Raw genomic sequence first — 17,480 nt, forward strand, 5'->3', positions numbered from 1 at the left:
TTTTCTCCTTGGGAAGATGGGCAAGCTTCAGCAAAACCTTTACCTTTTCTGAGAAAGCACCTACTGGAAAAAAAGGCCACTGTGGCAAAACTCAAAAGATCTTTCCTTTCTTCTTTCTGTGACCTCCCTTAGGATGGAGTCTCAGAACTTTATTGAGCAGCAGCATTTGTCAGGTCTTGGGAACTCATGCTTTGGTCTAGAAGTGGCGAGCAGACCTTGAGATTGAAGATACTTTCCACACGCTCAGTAAAACCATCACCTGAAAATTAATATAAGGCTCAAACTAAGGGGGAAGGGGAAAACGCAGGAGGAAACAATGAGCAAATAAAACCCCAAATTCTATTTGAGGAGCTGCTCAAATAGGCACTACACACTGAGTAAGGTGGGGAAGTAATTCTGGGTTGAATTTATTAAGCTATACAAGTACAGAACGCTCAATTATTGCTTCAAGCAGATGGAAGTGGAATCTCTTCAAATGGCATTGTGCCAGTGAGGCTGCTGTGCCACTACAGATACAGGCACATAGCATTACATTTTCCCCAACTTACTAATCAGCAGCAGATGGACAAGCCTGGAGTGTACTGTGAACTCGTATCATAGCTCTCTGCATTCCTCACTACCAGCCCCAAATAATGTTCAGGCTGCAGTAATGCTTAAGCTGCAAAACAATGCTTGCATAGTACTGTTAGTGCCATGATTTAGTCTCCAAACAGTAAATTGTTTATTTATCTTTTCTTCGAGGAAGGAAGTGCTTTAAAAACATTTTAATCATTTCAAACACGTTAAGGAGAATTTCCCCTAAGGAAACTACACACTTTTCCATGAAGATAGTGAATGAACTGCAAAATGCCGTCTCTGGCTCATAAATTAATCTACATTCTGACTCAGTTCCCCATATAGCAAGTAAAATGGTATTAAAATAGATATTGTTATTTAAACTGCAATGTGATAGCTGTATTTACTAGATACTGCCTCATAAAAAACACATTATATGCCCTAGGCCCAGAGCAATGGCTCCCACGTAGGAGATAAATGAACGTTTCTTCCTTGAAGCATAGCCTGCAATGGCTGGTGGCAATGGTCCAGTTCAAGAATTCCATTAGTCATGTTCAGCTTCTTGGTTACAGTCTTCATGTTGTGCTCACAGGCCTGTGCTCCCACTGGAAAGGAGGAAAGAGGGGAAAAAAACCCCCTTCCAATTCCAGTAGGCATTTCCATAATTCATTTCCCACTGGGAAATATGTTAAGTAGTGGTTCCCACTTGGCAGTGAGCAGACATCCTCTTGATCCTCTCTCTGTTCAGACAGCATAAGGCTTTTTGTCCTACTTCTTCCACATTCAGGCACAACAGGCTCTGTCGAGGTCTCACTTGTGACACAAACTCCACTTCACCGCACCGAAAATTTCTCACTTGCACTGGAGCTGAAGGGGAAGGACACAACACTTAATTGCTCAGTACGTGGCTCCTATGTTCTAGCACACTTCCCTCTCCCCTTCTGTGGGAGGGAAAGCCTTGCAGCAGCTGCTTGGCATCTCCTAAACCACAAAGGACAGGAAGATTAACAAATACAGGAGGAAACAGACATTTTATGTTGTGAATTGCTGTGGACAATATGCTGCTGCTGAGCTGTGCACACTGCTGCTGCACTGAGCTTTGTATCTTTTCTTATCATCAGCAATCTGGCCTTACAGCGTTACACACTATCCCAAAGACAGTGTCAACAGCAGAGCATCTTTTGGTGAGCCTAACAAATCAGCCTCTGCATGCCTGGACCCACACCCACATGCTAGGTGTTAGCACAGGGGCTTGAAGAGAACATCCCTTTAAATGAGTAACTGCACAGCTGAGGCAGCATGAGCTCAGACATCACTACCCATGAATTTAAAATCCTTCCGTGCTTCAATTTCTGTGGCCATGGTGAGATTTCCAGACCTATGCTTAATTCTACCTTCTGTCTCGCCTAAGGCCAATTCTGCCTGCTGTCTCGCCTAAGGCCAAAAGCCACTTTGTTTGTAAGCAACTCTGGCCTTCTAGGCCACAAGGAGACACTGCTGGCAAATGGCCAACCTGTTGTCCACCACGACACCCAGGTACTTCTCTACAGAGCTCCTTCCCATGAGGTCAGCACCTAACCTCTACTGATGCACGCTATTTTTCCTCCCCAGGTGTAGGACTCTATATTTGCCCTTGTTGAACCTCACCAAGTTCCTCTCTGGCCAACTCTCCAGTCTGATACCTTTGAACAATTACTATACTGGCTAGATGATATATTTTCCACTTAAAACTTGAACAGAAGTATTCCGAGTTTGTCACCACAATACTAAGGATGATTCAATACTATTTTTATATGCTTTTGTGTAAAGTAAAAACAGTAAGTGTCAATTTATACAACAATATTAATGTACTCTCTCTGTATTTTTTGCATCCATGGAAATTCCTTGGAAATCCTCCAAAGATCTTGTTCTGTGGGCAGAAAGGGCATTCCCCAGAATGGTGAAACAGCTTCTAGCTTCCTTCCCACACCCATTATTACAAAAGCCAACAGTGTTTGCTCACCAGGCTGCAGGACTTTGGAGGGCTTCCTGTCTAGGCTGAAATCCAGCAGAATAGGTCGAGAGATGAGAGAACTCCTGCAGAGGTTCCTTAAGTAGCAAGCAATGGGATCCTCCAGTTCTTCTACACACTGAGGAAGGAAAAGGTGTGTTGTCAGTACATGTGTGGAGGGGGCAGGGAGCCCCTGGAACACCCACAGCAAAGGGAAATCCAGTCCCACTGAGAGTCACACCCTGCATGCAGCAGTCCCTGCCTGAATAACCCACTCACCCCAGTCCCAGTAGCTTCCCCATACTGAATAAACAGGCTGCCTCTGCTCTGCACACAGCTTTGCACAGCTTCCCACTCGAGAAGGCTCAGGCCCAGCATTGCTGCCACGTGCTGGTTCCTGCACAGCACCAAAGCTTCACCTGTCCCATCCTCCACCAGCACCCTATGGAGAGAGCAGGCAGATGAACAAGTGGAGAGAGGTTAGGACAACACCTTGCCCCTTCACAAAAATCACATTCCAGACAACAAGTCCCAGTAAAGAGAGGTTTGTCTACATCTGGGAAGACACGAGGAATCTCAACTCCTATCTTCACTATTCTGACCACATCCCATCCACGACTGGCCTATCCCCTCCTGTATCACGCAATTTGTTCCCTCCTACCCACCTCTTCCCATATCCAGCCTCTACAGTGCTTACCGTGCACTGGCTTGCCTCACTCCAGTGTGTGATGGACATGGTGGACTGTGTCGGGTGCACTTCCCCTGAAGGAAGAGTAAAGCTATAGCTATGTATGGGTGGCTACAAGAGAGAAGGTGAATGGCCACTGTTTCTTTTAATTCCCCTAACTAACTATGCAAAGGAATAAAGAACCTCACTGTATTTTCAGTGGGTGCCTTGAGAAAAGTTTTTCTTGAGAAGAAGAAACATACTGCAAGGTGATACACCTCGAGAGCAGTGCACAGTGCATGGCAGGAATCTCCCCTGAAAGTCCTCACTTTACCCCTGCTCCTTGCTGCAAACCTGCCTGATACCAGATGCGTACTTCTTGTCATTTTGATCCTTTTCCAAAATGCAAGTATTTTTCAGACACTACAATAAAGGGTTCTAGGATTAGATAGGAACTTATTTCTTCTACATAGTAGCATAAAATATATGAGTAGAAAGTCTGCAGGCCTCCTGCCAGATTCTCTCTGGAAGCTTCCATACCTCTTTGAAGATGCTGCTGCAAAGAGAGCAAACCCACTGCAAGGAGAGGGTCAACACACAGGACACATGGCACAAAATCCGTGCCTGGGGCAGGGTTTGTAGGTGACGTTGCAAGTTGGATATGAACACCAGCGAAGGGGATGAGGCTCTTCCTGCACAACTAGAAGAAACAGGACCATGCGAAACTTGGAACAGGGAAATCTTTTTCAGGACAGTGAGAGGTGGGAACAGAACCTGGACTCACCTGGAGGTAAGAAGTTGGTGAGAAGCTGGGAGAGACAGGATGGTCACACAGCTGGAGGCAATGTATGTGCAGTAAACATTATGGAATCTGCAATATGAGAGCGTAGATGTCAGAAACAGCTCATAGAAAACAAATGGCTTGTTGTTTTTATTTTTTTTTTCCCCTAGGGTGGCTGGTCTGGTAATCTGACATGGTAAGAATGTCATTTGTAGTAAGGGTTGGGGCCTTAGGCAGGTGTGGACAAGGGATAAACCCAAAAAAGAGGGGAGATCATTTCAAAGAAAGGCAGGGAGGTCAGATCCAGTCCAGGACCAGAGCAGAGCTCAGGGTACCTTGAGATTTTGCGTTCCAAGTTCTGAAAGAGGATCTTGGCTCCAGGTAGCAAACCCCTGAGATGCTGCAGATAGGTTGCAGCAATGTAAATGTCCAGAACAACAGGGGAGCCTGCAGCAGCTGAAATGCTGAGCTTCACGCTGTGATCACTGGCCAGCAGACTCCCTGGGAAAGCACAGAAAAACACACATCATGAGCTCAAACACATCATGAGCTTAGTCTGCCACTTAGCTGAATTTGCTGCAGATGTTTTCCTCGCATCACAACAAGGCTACTGTTCTACCTCAAATGTTTTCCAGGCAGTCTTACCTTTCTGCTTTTTAAGGCTGAGAGTCGCAGATGGCTTCTCATTCTTAGGAGAAGCACACAGGGTCCTCTCTACTATCTCTCCAGAGAAAGAAACAAGGGAACCTCTGAAACTGAGAGCAGACCAGAATTGTTGGATTTCTGTCTTGGAAGACGAAGGGAGTGGAAAAAATCCTGATCCAAAGATTGCAACAACAAAGGACAGGGTGAAGAGAAGTGCTGTTACTTAAGTCTGGCTTCAGGGGAGCTTACCCCTGGGCACCCCACTACTACATTTACAGCAGCTTGCTGCAGCCTACCACACCCAAGAACAAGAGGTCTCTGAAGTCACTTCTGCTTTTCCAGACATGGGAGAATTGAAAAGGAGAGAGACATCCTAGCTTACCCTTCTGTTTAGCTCCATTATTTTTCTTAGAAGAAGAAGCCAAGCAGGGGAAAACTCAACTTACCGTAAGGTGCTGGTGAATATTTCAGTGCATGTGCAGATTAAACGTGCTTTGAAAAGAAAAGCTTCTTACCTCATTATTTACTTAAGCAAGTTAAACAAACAAAAAACCCAAACCCCACAAACTTCACACATTTACCCCCATTTACCCTGCTGCGCCTGTTTCTACTTTTGACAAGAATTTAGCATAGGTTTTCGGCACCTACTCCACACCAGCAGTTAGCTCAAACTTTTTCTGGACACCATTTTGCAGCTTTGTAACCTGCAATCCCTTTAAGCTTTGATAAACAAGATAGGTTCACAGTCTGGGCTATTTGCACACAAAAATATTTCCAAACAATATCTCTAGAGCAGCAAATTCATTATTCATTAATTATTCATTTTTAACATTGTACTGTCTCCAATAATGACCAACACTACCTCGTTCCCTAAGGCAGTCACATCAAGTATAGGGCAGACCAACAAACCTGTTGCTAAGTATTTCTGGAATGGAGGAAATTCTCTGGTCCATGCCCGTCAGCGCTGCCTTGGCTGCCAGCTAGAAATGACAGAGACACAGACTTGGTTTCAATTTATAGCAGCCAAAGCAGTAGAGACAAGTTTTGCATGCTTAGAGTTACTTTACATCAAACAACTGACGGTTCCTTCTCAGATTAATTCCAAGGCAGGAAAATATGAGGCCCAGCAGTAATCTTTTATGGGGCTCATCTTCTGTCTTGTTAACAAGAGATTCTATATCAACAATTTTCTGAGCTAATTCTGGAGAGAACAGGAAGTCAGCCATGATAGCCCAGAGCAGTAAAGTTGCTGCAGTACCTGGCACTCAATTGGGAAGGAAAACCACGTCTCATGCTGTAAGTGCCAGTTATCTTGGACAGGCAGGCATAAGGGGCAGGATGGCCTGCCTAGGAACTCTGCTGGCACAGGTGGAAAACTGAGCTTGTCAAATACTTCTAAGTCCTGAAAGAAGAGTCATAATGCAAAGAAAATTATTATCAAAGGAAGATGAAAGCAAAAGAGGACTGATAAGGAACAATAATTTGAAGAAAAAAAAATTCACTGAACTCAAAGCTCTGAGAGTTTTAACTAAACACAGAATTGAGGCAGTTACTTGGCAAGACAGATGAGAATTCTACACCTTGCAAAAAACTTAGTCACTGACACTTCATCTCCCATATACAATTTAGCAAAACTCCTCCAATGGGAAACTGTAAGATAACCTTTCCCTTACCGAGCAGTGGGGCACAATGAAGCGATACAACCCATCCAGATGCAGAAATGGAAACCATTGCAATGACTTCCCCATAAAAAGCAGTAGTGCCTGGTGGGAGATGGGGAGAAAAAGAGAAAAAGTGATGAGAAATGTTAGGAAAAAAGTGAAAAATGAAAAGCACACCAAAAGTGGAGCAGGTCCAGCAGATGATTGACTAGCAAATTTAGCACCATCAAGGACAAGGTGAGGTGAATATATTTACAGGATATTGATGGCGAGGAGATTGAACTCCCTTACAGTGGCAGAAGGAAGTTACCTGCATAAACACACTCTTCTACTCGACAAAAATCACCCTCCCATTGATTAGAAATCTAGATCTGTAAATTACCACTGCCAGTTGTATCAAACCACCCACTGAAGCCCACTGCTGCCTCACCTCTTGCCGTGTCATGCCCTCTCCTCCATCACGGCCGGCCTCCTCTAGCTCAGGCAGACTCTTGGTCTCTCTGGGGTGGCTCCACAGCTGAGGTCTGCCCAGCCACAGCACCGTGGCTTGAAAACTGCGCTGTGGTTCTTGTTCTTCTCCACCTCCTTCTCTGAGTAGCTGGTAGTTGCGCAACATAAGCCCCTCTTTCTGGGTAACCAAGAATAGGTGTGAAACACAGCCAGTTCTTCCAGTGCTGCTCTGGCCCCTCTGACAGCCCTCATCTCTGCCAGGATCTGGCTTGGGATCCTCCAATTTCAGCACTTTTGCCTCTGGGGTTTCCAGATCAGATGTCGAGCTGCCATCATTCTTTTTCCTCAAAGAGGTGGTATTGTTACTCCGAGGATCTTTCTGGATTTGTCCTTCCACCGAATGGAGAACCTGAACATCCTCAAAGTAGAACTGCACATAGATACTGAAATGACAAATGGTAGCAATTAAATCTTCTGCTCCTGACAGGTAGCTGTCTAAAACAAGCAACTATCTGGAAGTGAGTGCTCAGCGGGTATTCAAAAGAGAAGCAGGAAAGGGTGAAATAGAGGGCAGCTACCAGGCTGGATGTATTTGGAACAAAATAGACATGGTGGATTTGTTTCCAATAAAGATCTTGTTCCCGTAACTAGCAAAGGACTTCAGCACCAAAATACTATGCCAACATGCAGTTTTACCATAATCCAAAATGGCATGGAACTGCAGAGTAATGATTTTACTACGGCACCGAATAAAGGAACCCACCTGGTTTTTTTCTCTCTCACATGCTCTGAATTTTCTAGCTGCTCCCAGGAGGGAAAATCACTCTGAATGAACCTCTCCACTACAAGTTGATAGTTCTCCACCTGCAAGAGTGATCCTGCAAACACAACAGAGAAAGGAATTGAGCTAATGAAAGGAGAACATAAAAAGAGCAAGCTCAATTTCCTCATTTTAAAGTCATGAGGAGAGGCAGTGACATTCCAGCATCTTCACACCAAGTCTTTTTTTCCTTGTTTTGGAGCTGGATGGCAGAACACCACAATTTCAGCACCTTGAAATTTAGTTCTGTGGAACGTACCTATGAGAGCTGTATTGGCAAAGGGGGTACCATCCCTATGGGAAATCACACAGGGAAGTGTGCCACTGCTGTCCTGCAGCTGGAGGGAACTTCTCCTGGAGGAGACTCGCAGCACACCTAGTAGGATCTGCATGAGAAAGGAAGATGTAAAGAGTATCAAACGCTTCCCATATTCGAAAACTAGAAATCTGCGTGCGTGGCAGCAGCCCAAATTCAGGCTGTATTCAACACAACACAGGTAAGAAAATCAGCATCATTCCCAAGCAAAAGGAACAGGCTCTCATCTGAGTGGGCAAAAGACAGTGGCTGTGCTGGAAGACATTAGGAGAATTGGGAGCTCTCAGGGTGCAGACAGTAAAGAGAACTAGGCACTTACCAGCTGGGGCTGGAAACTTCCTGCTGAGAATGTGCAGTAGGACCAGGCCAGCCTGCGATTCAGCTCTTGGGTGCCCATGTGTTGTGCCTCTAAAGGGGAGAGCAGCTGGGATGGACAGAAGCCTTCCCAGCCCTTCTGTTCTGCTACACGACCCAGTGCTGACAGAGATGGGACCTGGTATGGGGGATCCAGGGTCAAATACTAAGGGGAAAAAAAAAAGATCAACAGTTTCTTCCCATCAGATAAACTAAAAACAGTTCACAGTGCATTTACCTTCTGCAGGGGACAGTGATGCATTTTTGCTAGAATTTCTTGATAAATATCTCTTGTTTCCCTTCTGTCTGGTACCACAGCTTGCAGAACTGGAACAAGGAATTTCTCTGCAGGTCCAGGGTCTCGGTATTTAGAGCTAAGCAACAGTCGGTGGTGCCCAAAGAAACAAGAAAACCTGAAAAATTTTAAAGCAGTTAGAAGCAGTAGCACTCCCAATTCTAAAGTGGGTTTTGCATGTAAGTCAGGAATTTTTTCTGCTTGTTACCAGTGAATGCGCTGTGCAGGATAAGAATTAAGGAGACTGTAAAAAGAATGCAAAGTGGTTAAAAAAGGAACATTTAAAAGTGATGCAGATTGATGTCAGGCAAGCAGAAAAGGAACAAAAAGCCAGGAGAAATAGACAGACTGGTAACATCTCAAGACTCGAATGAATGAAAAACCCACATAAAGAAAATCTCCTTGTAAGTTACACAAATGGATCTTCATGTATTTTAACTAAACTTGATATATTTATTCATGTTAGGTATACTTGGTTTTCTTTAACAGGATGCAAAAGTCACAAGACAGAACAAAATAACCACAGATTGCTCTTGTTCTGATAGTTTCTTTGTGTTCGGATCTTTTCAGAAGGATACCTCATCACTCTGAACGCCCACAAGTGATCACACTGCCAGTCAAAATAGTTTTAATAACAAAAGATGAAATCAAGTAAAAAGAGATAGTGACTAAATCACTGGAACAACTTTCAGGCAGTGGCTGACTTAGTAATTACAAGTGGAAAACATAATAAAAAAATGAAACTGATAGCTAGCAACATTCTGGGAACAGAACTAAAGCTGTTTTATTGGAAAGCATGGCAAAAATTCCACAGACATAAGTGTGTGGGAAAATCTGCTAAAACAAAGTTTCTCCAACAAGTGCTCACACTACTGATAATACTGAGCAGTTGCTGCTGCTCTTGTAAGGAGCTAGGAAATAAGAGCCTTTGTATCATCTGTAATCTGGTTGTAGAAGCAATTTCCAGCTTCAGCCTCAGTGCTCAAGTTCATTTGCCAAGCAAATCAGATTGGAAGCACTCATCCTTACACTGCTTCCATATTCCAGAACAAAGTTTCATAGGTGGGGACAGGTCAACACATGCTCTGGAGCGCTGCAGCTTATGGAAACAGTGGGCTTACTGTACATGCACTTGAAAAATACACATGAGTTCTTCATTAGAGCAACTACAAGGTACAAGCTTCACTAGATGTGGAATCCAGATAAACAGCTTAAGCCAGTAAACCAGACACAATTGCTGCTGCCATTAGTCTCCAAGCAAATAAGCTTTGTGAACCTTTGGTCTGGAAGATGCTCAGGTAGCTTACAAAGCACATCTGCACACCGTCTGACTTCAGAACTGTCCTTACCTCTCCTTAAATGTCTCCAGAAGGCTCACCAGCCAGAGGTAGAGTGGCATACCAAGATTATAGCAGAAGAGCAGGTGTAGGTAGAGATTTCTTGAAGTGACTGGTGGGTGGTAAGGAGTGCTGAGCCTTGAAAAACTCCTCAGCAAGACAGTGCTGTTCAAACAAGCGCCAAGTACAATGAAAGGAGAGGATACCAGAGGCTTCTGTAGGAGGTGGACATCGATGAGCTGAGATAAAACAGACACTGAGACTTAATGGAGAAGTACAGTTTGCCTCTGCTCTCCCAAACCATCACCTCACTCTAAACCCTTTTTCACTCTGCTGGACTGTCTGTGAACTCAGTAGTCCTAAAAGACCTGGCACTGCTTAAGGAAGAATCAAATAATTAGCATTTCAACTTTCACGACCAAGTTTGTTAAGCAAAATCCCTGATTTTGTTTCAAGGACTTGTTGAAAAACTTCCAGTGTTCCTGCAGCCTTTTGTTGACCCACACACACTTGCAAGCCATCCCTGGGGGCATAAGTATTTTTCATTGAATGCTTTAAGTTTTGGTAGCAGGGAGGCTACAGGGATGGCCTCTGTGAGCAAAGCCCAGCTGCCACCTCAAGTCAGGTAACAGCCAGCTCCAGTTGGCTCCAAAAATGACCCACTGCTGGCCAGAGCTGAGTCATGAGCAGTGCTGATTGTGAAGAAAAAATGCTGCACAGCAATGGCTGGGGAAAGGAGTGAGAAAACGTGAAAGAAACAGCCCTGCAGACACCCAGGTTTTTGCAGGAGGGTAGAAGGTGCTGCAGGAGCAGAGCAGAATTTCTCTGCAGCCTGAGGAGAGCCCCATGATGGAGCAGGCTGTCCCCCTGCAGCCCACAGGCACCACGCAGAGCAAATCTCCATGTGCAGCCTATGGAAGAACCCACGGTGTAGCAGTGGATGTGGCCTGAAGGAGGCCACAGCCCATGGAGAGCCCCCACAAAAGTAGTGTTTCAAGAACTGCTGCCCTTAAGAAGTATTCCAAGCTCCTGGATTTTCCCATCCAGGAAGTATTTCCCATCCTCCTGGAGAACTCAGGGGCAGGAACTGAGGGAAAAAGAGGCAGAAGAGTCAGAAGCAATAGAGTAAAGTTGAATCTGGGAAGAACAGAGGAAAGGTAGGTGGTCTGAGTTTCGTTTTTCTTTCTCAGTGTCTTGCTCTATTCTTCACTGGTAACAAACTAAGCTTCCTCACTTTGAGTCTGTTCTGCCTGTGATGATGAGTGATCTCCCTCTCAACTCAAAAGCTTTTTTTCCCCCCATATTATTTAATTCCTCTGTCTGCCTTAAGAGAAGTACTAGAGCAGTCTGGTTGATGGTTGACCAAGATCAACCCTACTGTACTTCATAAGTCTCTCAACTTTACCTCCACACATGCTCCTGGTCGGATTCCACGTGCAGAGTTCAACAACTGCTGGTAAGCAAGGCACAAGCAGACTTTGTTATCGAGCTCATAAAGACCAGCTTGGGCATTGAGTATTTTGGTGACAGTTCCCTACATAAAAAGCGAACAGAAAGTTATGTGAGTTTATTCCAGAATGTAAGAGACTCATAGGCCTGAGCGAAAAGAAAATAAATTCATCATGACAATGAGATCTTGCTAGACCACGAGTAGATAAAAGCTAATGCTACGAATCCTTACCACATATGAGATGATCTTGGTCTCTTTGATTGATCCTGGCCACTCTTCAGCGCTCAGCTCTGAGGAGTCATTGAAATGCTCTGTGGTCTCAAGTGAAGCTGACAGAGAGGATTCTTCTTGCCAAGAACTGTCCAATGCCTGCTCCTTTACCTTCTCTGCACAGTAAGGCAGAAGGCAGGAAGTAACACTGGTGACAAACATCCTTTGCCCAGATTTCTTCAGGCTGGATATACTCAGGCCTGTTATTGTGTATCTGTGGCCCAACTGGAGGGTATGGTGCCACGCCAGCTGGTTGGGCTTCTGGAGCAGAGAGACCAAGAGTGACATCAGCATCTCTTCCACTGGAAAAATATTCTTCCCACATGAAAAACTTTCCTTTTGAGAGGATCACCTCATCCTTTTGCAAAAGAGTGGTATCTACAAGGCGTTCAGGGGAACTACAATTGTAGTAGGGAGGAAGGTTGTATTTCTTTAGCAGGAAATAGCAATAGACTTATCTATGAGGGCTGCTCTAAAAGTAATGCCTTCTATTTTATTATGTTGGCCCCCAATGTCAGAGAAGGCTGAGCCTTCTCACCAACGTTCTGTTACACATTGTTGCTGTGCAACAGATGGCAGCAGAGGGGCAGTCTGACAGAATGGAGTCTGACAGAAACGTGTATGAAGCAAAGGTGTGTCAGTGAATTCTTCCACGTGGAAAAATGGCCCCCATTGACACTCATTGATGCTTGGACAGCTATGGAGACCAAGCAGTGCATGTGAACACAGAGGCAGTGGGTGGTTGTTTCAGCAGCAGTGATGGCAACAGTGGGTCACCTCTGCTGGTGCAGATTTTGACCTGCGTGGCATGGAGGCTCTTGTTCATCACTGGCAAAAATGCACAGCTAATGGTGGTGACTATGTTGAAAGAGTGTTTTGTATCTAAGAACTAATTCTATCAAACAGTGTTATTGTACTCTCTGTATCTGCAGTACTTTCCAAGGAAATAAATAGGAGGCATTACTTTTAAAGCAATCTATGCATAAGGATTATTGTAGGCTATGTGAAATTAAAAAAAAAAAAAGCATCAGTAGTTTTTAGTAGGAGAAATAAATCACATTGAAAGGAAAAGGCCAAGCTTTGAAAAATTGATTAACCAACACATATGTGAATATAGATGGCAAATTTTGGGGCAAAATTACAAGGACTTACCTTCACCAGAACAGGGACCCAAACAACTGAGGTGAAGCACTTCAGAAATAGAAAGAAGAATGTCTTCTGGTGAATACAAAGGAGAGGGCTGAGTCTGGACAATTCACCTGCCACACTGAGCTTTGATCTTTTCTTACAAGGAATCCTAGAAAGCAATTGAGGAAGCAAAGAAAAATCAGTCAAGGACTCAGAAATATCCCAAAAACAAGATACACAAATATGTAGAATGCACTTTTCTAGAAATAATGGATCTAACAAAATAATGCTGATCATCTGTCAGAGAGTTTTTTGAAACAAACTTGTCAACAAAATTATTACTTCAATTTTTATATACCAAATCACTTCAACACTTTAAAAAACCATAGTATTTGAAGACAACAAAGCTGTTACAAAGATTCATGTTCCAAGACAAGAGTCAGATTATAAGAATCTTTGCTGCAAACAAGAAGCTAATCATAGGTCCAAGTAGGGGATAAAAAAGTCACAAGCAATCCTTTAGCAGAAAACTGAACTCAGTTTTTGCAGGTCCATACCAGTGGTATGCATTAATTTTATATTGAAAAGTAACTCTAGATTCTAATAATAATTCTTCTTCACTATAGGCTAAAAAAAAGAAAAAAAGCAGTGCTAATCAAAATAATGAACAGTAAAAAGTTCAGTGAAAGTTCTTTTGAATGTTTTCTTCTCATGCTTTTTTTATAGTATCAAAATATACCAGGAATAATTTCTCTTATTCTTGCAAAATTAAAGTTTAAAATTTCAAGTCAACTCCTGGAAAATAGTTTATTAATGAAAAGTAGCATTATTATACAACTTTTACTTCCATCACTCACTGTCCTGCTTCCACCTATGGCAGAGGCTTAACACAGTGCTTCCTAAGCCAAATGCTTTTCACAGTACCTGAGAAACAAGAGCAGCAGCACTACCATGCAGTTGGCCATGCTTGGTGTTTACCTGGAGACAAGGAGTGGCTCAGCCAACGCTGGGTAGATGACTGGAATGGTCTCAGACACTTCCTTTCGGAGGCGATTTACTGGCACTGGATCCACCAGGATTTCTATGTATCCTGCTGCACTGTGGTCAGTCTGTGGTATATATGCCCAGCTTGGGAAAAGGAACAGTGACTCCAGCCACTGCAGTTCAAAATGCAGCAGCTAAGGCAAAAGACAGTGAAAAAAAAAGCCTGAGATGAATTAAGTTACCTTTTCTCAGCATTATTTACAAAGTTAATCTACTAATTTGCCCTTGCACAAGCATCATAAATTCTTATTCTACTTCTGGGCTTCATTATTAAACGAGAGCAATGTCTTCTGTCCACTTCTCTGTCTTGCACAGACAACTTCTGGCCTTCCAGACACAAATCTGGAGACTTGCTGAGCTCTACACCTAGCATTTCCTGGATTACACATATTCCTTTGCAGTAAAGTCATAAATCACTGTAAGACTTCATTATTTCCAGACTGTTTTTCTAGAATTCTCATCTCCTTTCTTTTCCCCTGTGTTTTCAGTTAGAAGTTGATACCAATACAACTAATGCACTTTTTTGCCTAGTCTTCACCTCCCTGGAAGGCACAACCTCACTGCTCCTTCATTCCCATTCTATCAGTTACTTTGTATTTACTCCCTTCCCATAAATTTTAGAGAACTTTTCATCCAGTACCACTGTCACACAGCTTATTATTTCCTGAAAGCATGTCATCAATGCATCAATGAACGACCAGTATAGCTCTCCAGAAAGTTATTTCTGCTCAACAAACACAGGATACTGCTATGACCTCCATGTCTGAGGCCACCTCATGCAGTTCAAGGTGTAACAGAACTGTACATTAAACTTACTCATCTCTTTAATCCATGACAGTAGAATCGATTTTTGCTCTCCTAGCAATGACAAATTTGACATGTTCTGTCTGTTCTTTCTCTGGGAAGAGAATCTGATCTGAACCTGCTGTTCTCCTGCTTTTTACAAAGATGTATTTCTTTTCTCAGTACAGACTCTGGCAAACCATCTGAAATCTGCGGTGTTCTGCAATACTGCCCCAGAAGGGGAAATAAACACAGAATCCCTCGGGCCAAAGACATACCTCACACGGAATTATCCCAGTATTGTCTTTCACATAGAGACAACCATCTTTGTCCTCTTGCCTTCCATCGGTTAAATAGCCAACCAAGATCAGGTAAGCCCTTGGCAAAGAGCTGTGCATGGGTAAAGCACCTCGCCCTTGGTGAGCCCATTCTTTAAATCTGTTAGTGCTCCAGGCTAGGTGGCTGCAGCACGGAGTACGCTGTTGATGCGTTAGGTCAGAGATGGAGATGAAACTGGAGGGAAAGAAAAAAAAGAAAGAAAAGCAAGAACACAGAAGGATGAACTCAGTCTGCAAAGTTGGGGGATTACAGTGATCAGTGCAATGGATAAAGCCTGGCTAAGTCAGCAGAGCCTCAGCTTCTGGCATGGTTTGATATCATACGGCAAGAATCAACCCACCCACTGGCACTTATTAAGAATCTCTCACATCTCAGCTGATGTGTCAGTTCTGCCTGAACATCCCCTCTGAAAACAGAGACAGAAGGCTTGCTTAAAATATTAACTGAGAGTAAAAGAACATGTTTTCAAGTACACCAGTGCATGCAGCCCTGAATCTTTCTGCCTAAATTCTTGGCTTTGGCGGGGTGGAAGAAATACTGTCAGATAACCACCACAATTGAGGCTGATCCAAGCTATCACACTTAGACCGACCACAGTACTGAATATGGGAGAACAAGACAGCATCCTCACAGGAATCTAAGCTTTTCAGAGTTTATGCAACACAATAGTATTCATCATCACTGTTTACATCCTGGCTGTCTATGCTGGAGAACAAAAGTCCTTTGTCTGCACTAAGGTCAAAGAACTACTACAAACTGGTTCCCATCTTGTGATTTTGATAGCTGTTTCCACTGAGGTTAGCCGACAATGTTAGGTTGTGAAACAGTGGCTGAATTCACAACACCCACTTGCTCAGTAGCAGGAAATAATCTAACTCGGAGAATATGAATTTGAAGAATTTCACATGATTAGTCAGGTATCAAAGGTTCAAAGCCAGAAACGAATCTAGACAAGTGATGGGTCAGAATAAGCTATAAACTGTACTCACATAAAAAAAAAGAATCAAAAGAGATAAATATATGCAAGTACTTGTTTATTTGACAGGAACCTGAACTGGAAATGGATTATCTGAAAAAGATATAAGTAAACTGCTGCATCTTCAGCAACAGAGCAAAGCTGGGATTAATACTGATGCCTATGATCTACAAGGAGAACACAGTGCTGCCCCTGATTCCATTACATATACTGATTATTTTCTGGGAGAAATCAATACAACAGCAGTACACTGGATCCTGGTTGTCATATACAGCTATCTCCTGGACCCTACGATGCTCTAAAGCTTGACAGCTAGCTGTGCGCAAAGCTCACTCACAAACAAACAGCCCACTGACCTTACACAAGCCAGAGGCTTTAACAGATATTCCCTCAACACAGGTTGGAGCTGGAGTGAAATAGATTCGAGTGTGCTGGACCTTCTTGTCTAAATCCCTCTCAGCACAATGAGGGCGATGAGGTGCTAGCACAGGCTGCTCAAAGAATCACAGAATCATAGAATCGCTCAGGTTGGAAAAGACCTTCAAGATCATCGAGTCCAACCACAACCTAACCATACTACCCTAACTCTAACAACCCACCGCTAAATCATGTCCCTGAGCACCACATCCAAACGGTTTTTAAACACATCCAGGGATGGTGACTCAACCACCTGCCTGGGGAGCCTATTCCAGTGTTTAACAACCCTTTCTGTAAAGAATTATTTCCTGATATCCAACCTAAACTTCCCCTGGTGCAACTTGAGGCCATTTCCCCTCGTCCTGTCACCTGTCACCAGTGAGAAGAGACCAGCCACACTCTCACTGTAAGCACCTTTCAGATATTGGAAAAGAGCAATAACGTCTCCCCTCGGCCTTCTTTTCTCCATTCTGAACAGCCCCAGTTCCTTCAGTCTCTAAGAAAGAGAAGATATGGGTGCCCCATCCTTGAAGGCATTCACAACGAGGTTGGATGGGGCCCCTGGGCAGCCTGAACCGGTGGCTGGCAGCCCTGCCCGTGGCAGGCGGGTTTGGATGGGCTTTGAGGTCTCTTCCAACCCATCCTATGACTCTAAGCTGCAGATTTTCATGACAGTAAGCACCCTAAAGCCCTTCACCATTTAAAGCCAGGACACCCCTATCCTGAATTGCTCATTTGTGAGATCCCACTCTCGAGGGCGACCCTCACCTGGCTGAACTGAAGGAGGCCGAGCCCGAGCAGCCCGGTGGGATCGAGCCCTGCAGCCGCGGCGCAGCGCAGCAGCCGTTTCCCGGCGAGATGCCCCACTTTGCCGGCACCCGAGCCTGCCGCAGACTGGCGGATGCGCCGCTCAGTCATACCGCAAGCGCCACGGGGGCGCGGCAAAGCCAAGGCGAGGCGTGCGGTTACCAGCCCTCAACACCCCTCCTACACCCGGCATCCGGAGAGGCCTCAGCTCAGCAGCGGGACCCCAGCCCAGCCCAGCTCCGCTCCGCTCCGCTCCCCCCGGCCCCGTAAGGCAGCCGCGACGGCCCGTCCACCTTACCTGTAGCCCAGCGGCAGGTCCCCGCCGCCCGCGCTCCTCACGCACCTCAGCACCGCGTCCAGTGGCGGCAGCTCCGTCCCGCCAGGCCCCGGGCTGG

General features: G+C 44.6%; 2 protein-coding genes across 3 annotated transcripts in view; one reads left to right on the forward strand and one right to left on the reverse strand.

Annotated features, from left to right (window-relative positions):
* VTCN1 (V-set domain containing T cell activation inhibitor 1) overlaps positions 1–4,810 on the forward strand; it is a 13,544-nt gene extending 8,734 nt beyond the window's left edge. For both annotated transcript variants that reach the window (XM_019618488.2, XM_031555894.1), the window contains exon 6: positions 4,723–4,810. The gene's annotated coding sequence lies outside the window, so the exon portion shown is untranslated. The remainder of the gene's footprint in view (positions 1–4,722) is intronic.
* CTC1 (CST telomere replication complex component 1) overlaps positions 379–17,480 on the reverse strand; it is a 17,250-nt gene continuing 148 nt past the window's right edge. Inside the window, exons 2-24 of the mRNA XM_010719678.2 lie at positions 17,384–17,476; positions 14,825–15,059; positions 13,698–13,897; positions 12,744–12,888; positions 11,553–11,852; positions 11,277–11,405; positions 9,884–10,110; positions 8,478–8,652; positions 8,205–8,405; positions 7,829–7,955; positions 7,513–7,627; positions 6,730–7,192; positions 6,312–6,401; positions 5,897–6,040; positions 5,548–5,618; positions 4,639–4,748; positions 4,329–4,494; positions 3,997–4,083; positions 3,753–3,912; positions 3,243–3,307; positions 2,825–2,987; positions 2,558–2,684; positions 379–1,422 (exon numbers count right to left, since the gene is read on the reverse strand). Of these exons, the coding sequence (XP_010717980.1) occupies positions 1,244–1,422; positions 2,558–2,684; positions 2,825–2,987; positions 3,243–3,307; positions 3,753–3,912; positions 3,997–4,083; positions 4,329–4,494; positions 4,639–4,748; positions 5,548–5,618; positions 5,897–6,040; positions 6,312–6,401; positions 6,730–7,192; positions 7,513–7,627; positions 7,829–7,955; positions 8,205–8,405; positions 8,478–8,652; positions 9,884–10,110; positions 11,277–11,405; positions 11,553–11,852; positions 12,744–12,888; positions 13,698–13,897; positions 14,825–15,059; positions 17,384–17,476 (3,772 nt within the window). The 3' untranslated portion in view covers positions 379–1,243. The remainder of the gene's footprint in view (positions 1,423–2,557; positions 2,685–2,824; positions 2,988–3,242; positions 3,308–3,752; positions 3,913–3,996; positions 4,084–4,328; positions 4,495–4,638; positions 4,749–5,547; positions 5,619–5,896; positions 6,041–6,311; positions 6,402–6,729; positions 7,193–7,512; positions 7,628–7,828; positions 7,956–8,204; positions 8,406–8,477; positions 8,653–9,883; positions 10,111–11,276; positions 11,406–11,552; positions 11,853–12,743; positions 12,889–13,697; positions 13,898–14,824; positions 15,060–17,383; positions 17,477–17,480) is intronic.

This window comes from Meleagris gallopavo, chromosome 1 (genome assembly GCF_000146605.3).
Source record: "Meleagris gallopavo isolate NT-WF06-2002-E0010 breed Aviagen turkey brand Nicholas breeding stock chromosome 1, Turkey_5.1, whole genome shotgun sequence".
NCBI classification, from domain to species: domain Eukaryota; kingdom Metazoa; phylum Chordata; class Aves; order Galliformes; family Phasianidae; genus Meleagris; species Meleagris gallopavo.